At 33.0% G+C, this 6,264-nt stretch overlaps 1 protein-coding gene across 1 annotated transcript in view; it reads right to left on the reverse strand.

Annotated features, from left to right (window-relative positions):
* The window catches only part of LOC117110763 (proprotein convertase subtilisin/kexin type 5-like), a 36,634-nt gene extending 30,513 nt beyond the window's left edge, over positions 1-6,121 (reverse strand). The window contains exon 1 of the mRNA XM_033253560.1: positions 5,526-6,121. Coding sequence (XP_033109451.1) covers positions 5,526-5,735 — 210 coding nt within the window. The 5' untranslated portion in view covers positions 5,736-6,121. The remainder of the gene's footprint in view (positions 1-5,525) is intronic.
* Positions 6,122-6,264: the final 143 nt, after the last annotated feature.

Genomic DNA, 6,264 nt, shown 5'->3' on the forward strand with positions numbered 1-6,264 from the left:
GCAGACATATTTTTTTAAAGCAAATTAATTATAGTACCATGGTTATCTTTATCTTATTGAAATGTACCATAAAATATTTTGTTTAGGTTCTATTTAATGGAAGTAATTCATTTATTGTCCCATTATATAGGTTGCTGAGTTTCCTATCTACTCTAGAATATGATATATTGTACATTACAGTAGCCAATATACTGTTATAATTATGCCAGACATAAACTAATGGTCTGTCCAGATTTAAAAATTTTCTTTGACAAAAACTGTTGTATCCCCATCCCAGATATAGTCATGATGTGCCTATATATGGTAATGAAGTGATGTAATCATGACCATATTTAGGCATGTCACATGTTTTTGTCAAATAAAATTTGTTTTTTCCAGACCCAATAATGTTTGGCCAGATTTTTTTCCGATTTTGTTTATGATCAATTTAGATACTAGGCATACACAGGCGGACTGAAAGTTTGGGGTTGGGGAAAGCTGGCCCAGGACCCGAAGTTTTAAAAATTTAGGAGAATGGGGGGAAAAAGTGAAAATTATTAAAAGTTAAGTCTGAGAGTGCCATTTCTGGCTATTTAGAGGTGTAATATTATAATCATTTAAATAATCTTTTTATCTAAATTATAACTTTTGATGAGAAAAGCCAATTTATTATCATAGTCCTTGGATTTTGTGGCAATCACTAGAAGGCAGCTTCATGTTCATTTTAGTTTTCTTTTTTTCTGAAATTAATTTGAATTGAATTGAACAGTGCCATTGACCCAGTACAGATGTATGGTAATTTTTCAAACCATAAACTTTTCATTGTATTGGTACAAAGTCTACGCTATTATATTGTTTAAGCCCTATTCCTTTCAATCTTTACTTAGTGCTATACAAATAAACCACAGCAAGTACTGGAACCTACAAGGAATTCCAATTGATTTGAGCTAAGCTGTGTAAATATGTTTTTGCACTGCAAATTCCAATATTTTAGTTGGTTGATACAAGAAAAAGAAATTGTCAATCAGTTAATAGCTACATGTTTGTATATGACATGCAATTTCGTTATTTGCTTTGTTTCTCCCCAAATTTTTGTTCATGTAAGGGCCTTTTTATGACTTGCTGAGTCATATATCTTTTATTTCCAATGCTTGATGTTTTCTGTAGGAAACAAGCATAATAATAGAATCAACCAGCTACTGTAATATTCAATTATGTACATAATTAACATTGACGGATCAATCAAAACTCCTACCATAAAAAATGCTATTCCTTACAAAATATTCTCTAAATTGTTCAGACACACTTTGTATGAATTTTCAATAAGTACAGATTAGATTTAGAATAAGTACAGATAAGATTTTTCCTTTATTTGCCTTTTATTTGTTCTATTGTATTTGTTCGTTAGCATATAAAAAAGCCTTGGTACTGTAGTATGCATTATATCAACTACAACTATAATTATTAGTCTTTTAAATAGACTCAACAACTGTAACACTTAAAAATTCAAACGGCAAAATCATATTGAAAGAATTCACACAGATGCTATCTTGATAAATTCCAAACTAGGAAGATTTACAACTTGTGCCAAAAAGTCCACAGTTTAATTTGTTCATTATTCAATTGTTATCAAAATTATATAGACTAGAAAAATCTAGTCACTTCACTGATTATTAAAGTCCAAAATAAAATCATTACTGAGAGCTATTATTATATAAAAATATTCACCTAAAAAGTGTAGTAAACAGTGTCATACTTTAATGATCATTGCAAAGAAAGACCAAAATCTTTATTGAAATCAATTTTAGAAAAAAAGAAGTTCCAAGCCTACAGCTACTCTAGGAGGGTTTGATGGTTCTAAGAAACCCCCCCCCCCCACATTTTTAACTATTAAACTAAAAAGTACCATTTGCATGGAAGTTGTTAAAATTAACTCCAAATACATCAAAGTTTGGCATTTTTATAGCCATTTCCAGACATCTGGAGGTGAACATTTTTAAAATTTACACAAAACATGGTAGGCTGTCAATGAGGTGGGTATGTGCCCTTTTGTGAAAAATTAAACCTCCCTTTAGAAATCTAATTTAGACTTGGGTGCTCTCCAAACATCTGAACCAGAACATACTACAGTTCAGTAAATGCATTGACTGCCTATGACAAGATACAGTATAATACCACAGACCTAATCTGACAAATACCATTTTTTACACTATTGTGTTATATACTGTAGAAAAATTATTAAGTAGACTAGAGGAATCAAAGCACATCTCCCATGATAGTCAACATGTCAATATCCTCTGAATGATACTGTATTTCTATAAAAAGTAATTTTAATAGCAAACATTAATTTACTTTTTAATCCACAACGATTAAACACATGGCCAAGCTTTGAAGATACTGTACAGATTTACAAGTTAAAAATGAACAGTAAGAAACAGAATATACTACAGGCCTTCTGTATTTATATCTCAAATGGTTGCTACAGTAGCACACTTTTGTACTACCCATTAATAATTGTGGCTCCCCATGTCAGACTAATGAAATCCTAAATGCTAAAAAGGAGAGGAAATAATACACACTCAATAATAACTCAAACACAGCTACAGTTTCCTATTAGCATTCTAAAACATCCTGAAAACCCCAATTGTAATTTTAACACTAAACAGCATAATGCTTGTTGCAAACCAGACAGTAAGTTATTAACTTGGTTTATGAAGTATACCGTAAAACCTCGAATTAAAGCCCAGTGGGCTTAATCTCGAGGTGAAGCCCATCTTGAATTGAAGCCCTGCTTTTAGTTTGCAAAAGTAGCCTCGAGAAGATAGCATAGCCTTTTTTTTTTTTTTGAGATAGTACAGTATAAACACTGTACATGAATTTCAGAAAACAAAATAAATTAAAAACAGGTTTGGTTTATACAGTAGTTTAGGTGATTTAATGGCATTTAAATACACTTCATGATATAAATTGATGTTACAGTGGCCTTATTTATTGTTTTACAGTACAAATTCACAAATTTACAGCATTCATTTTGAAAAGAAGCCCCTCTATTTACTTTGCAAAAGTTGCCTCGAAATAAGGCCATCTTGAAAAGAAGCCCATCCAAAGTTCGCAAAAAACAAGAAGCCAAGGGGCGGATTGCTATAAAACGGTCTTAACTGGTAGTCTTAACTCCTCAAATAAAGCCGGCTTTATCACTTAGACAGTCTTACTAAAGTCATTCCTCTAAGACCATTGCTATAAAATAGTCTTCTTTAAGACCACTTTGAGTATTGAAATGCAAACAAGCACTCCCTGGTAACGTAAGATTGAAGATGACGTCATGCGTGCGCGAGCACACAAATGTATCAAAATGAACATAAACAAACGCCGTAGACCTATTTTTACAGACGCTGAGAAGTGTGCGGAGTATTCGATTCTCCGACTTTGACGATCTAGGCCTAGGTCTTGCCATTGCACTGTTGAATTAATCAGCAGAACGCCATGATGAAAATGATTTAAGACCGTTTTAAGCCTCCTCCGAACAGGCTTTAAAATTCAAGACGGCTAACTGGTTAGACCACGGTATAGCAATGGTCTATTATCATAGACCGGTAGTGACGTCATGATTATAGCCGGCTAACTGTTAAGACCATCTAAAGACCGCTTATAGCAATCCGCCCCAGGGCTTCAATTTTACAGTAGGTCAAAAACAGCACTATGTATTCTCATTTCATTTTATTGTGACAATGAGTAATGAATGCCATAATAATACTTAAAAACACATTCTTTCATAACAGTACCTCCCTATCTGAAAACTTCTGAATGATAAATTCACAATGGTCACTGCTAAATTCACAATAGCCAAGTTCACAATTTCTAAAGTTCACTATTGACCTTGAAGCTCACAATTGGTAAATTGCCATTTATTGCGAAAGCTAGATTCACAACTGTTTCAACATATCTCATTTGATTACAATTGATAGCTGATCCCTACATATTTACTGTACCAGTAGTGTCAAATTTCCAAATGCTATGAACAATGTCCTTAAAAATTGGATGGCAAAGTATACTGCATTGTTTAGTACTTCCTTGATTCAATGTTTTTTATTTTCAAGCAATAAAGACAAAGTAATAAATTATTAAAATTAAATGTATATACCCAGAGTAATTATTTTTTTAATAACAAGTGCAATAGGGCCAACTTTCTAAGATAATTTTATTAATATATGAGTTTATTTTATTCATTATTTTATTTTATTATTTATTTAGGCACACAGCAAATGTGCCAAGGATTGTCAATTAGCAAATATCACTGTCCTATTTGTAGGGGACAATCCCTAACACAAGACAAACACATTTTTCCATGGACTAAAGCTTGGTAATTAATGTTAAAGTTACTGTACAGTCCAATAGTGTTTTTTTTTCTAATGATTAGTAAGATGTTGTACCCTCAACCACAAAATGAGTCATCCCATACATTTTGTAGAATCAAAATAAAAAAGCATTATATTGTTGGTAGAAATAAATTCAAAGGTGACTGAACTGTACTTTGTTGGTTTATCAAAAGATTTAACTGTAAGATTTTTTTAAGCTGTTTTTATTATTAATTATTTATTTAGGCCAAATAAAAAAAATATTGGTTTATCACCCTCATGAGCATGCCTTTTACTGTATATGGTACAGTACTGAAAATTAAATTGGGTTTTTTTTAATTACCTTTTTTGTATTTGATAGTTAGTAGATACTGTTTGTATTTCTCCATAATGTTTATACGTTGAATATCAATGCACCAGCAAACAACCCAAAGGTGATACTTGGCTTCAGTAAAAAAAAAACAAAAAAAAAAACCTCCCTCCCTCATCACTTTTCCAGCTTAGATAGGGTGATTAACTAATAATAATTTTTATAGGGTCTTCAATGGTCAATGTTTCATCTCACAGTCTTCTTCTTCTAGATGGTCATATCGCAATGGCCTACTATAAATCACAAAGACAATAATCACATATTTGGTCTCTGCTGGTTCAACAATCATCTCTAAAGAAGAACATTACGTTTAAAAGCTTTTATCAATCTAGTTTAAAGTACGCCACAATTTATGTGTTATGGTTTCACAATATATTTTTTAAAATCTAACTTTGTATATACTGTATTGTAAAATTTTCTTTGTTAAATTACTGTATTCTGGTTAAGTACTCTATTGTTAATATATTGTTCTTAAATTGTTCAATTTTGCTTAAATAACTACGTTCATTTCACATCAGTTCAAGTAGGGAACCCCTTGAAATAAGTCTTTTCGCAATTTTATGGTTATCCCCGATAGTGATTTGAGAACATCCTAAAACAATTTCTGGTGTCAGGAATTTATAATTATTTTTATGCCTAAAACAGAACAGTAACTTAATAAATATTATTAAAACATCAGAACAAAAATGAAGTACTGTTCTGTCCAACTACTACTAGCAAACAGGGCTAGGACTAGGCCTCCTCCTAGCTTGTTTAGTCTAGGCCTAGTGCGTTAAATTGTCAACATTCAACGTTACCAACACACGAAAAGATGCACCTACCTGCCCATGGTATCTGAACCCATACTTGAAGGCCAAACTGGTAGCAACTTGTTCGCCACCATAGACGTGAATCGCAAACTGATTGGAATAAATATCCCCGACTGCTTCGCTCAAAAACAATAAAACTAACGTTAATAGGACTTGGAGTAACAGCCCCTTGAACTTTAATATGAACTGCATCACACAGAAGTTATTGTGAACAATAAACATAAAATATGTAAGCGGTAGTAATCAAAAATTTGCTCCAATAATCCAACCGCAAGGCCTGCGATGTCCACTGTGACACAAAGATGGGTTCTTTTCTCTTCACACCTGTACTGTAGTAGTATTTAGGAGAATTCATTTAGGCCTAGGCCTAACAGCGACTGATGATCGTATTACCGTGCTCAAAAACCGGTACAAAACCACATCAGTTATCATGCAAAAGCTACCCAGTAGTCCATAAATAGATAGGTATAATTTACTGATATTGGTAGAATCATATGCAAGCCTTTGCCACCACCTGAATTTGATAACATTTAGAAACTTTCAAGACCTGCGACCTTCACAAACTCCACTCTAAAGTTACACGCAGTGTGACCACTCACAATTTTTTGATATACCCAAAGATACTAGAAATACAAGATAGAGTTCTCGCATTGTAAAAATGAGGCGGAAGTCGTGCCCAACGTAGGCGGCGCCCTTCTTTTTAACCATGCAAGTTTCCTATACTTCGTGCCCAACGTACAGGGCGCCCTTC

Source organism: Anneissia japonica, unplaced genomic scaffold, assembly GCF_011630105.1.
Source record: "Anneissia japonica isolate Jap-2015-1 unplaced genomic scaffold, ASM1163010v1 scaffold2756_len2360902_cov194, whole genome shotgun sequence".
In the NCBI taxonomy this organism is placed as follows: domain Eukaryota; kingdom Metazoa; phylum Echinodermata; class Crinoidea; order Comatulida; family Comatulidae; genus Anneissia; species Anneissia japonica.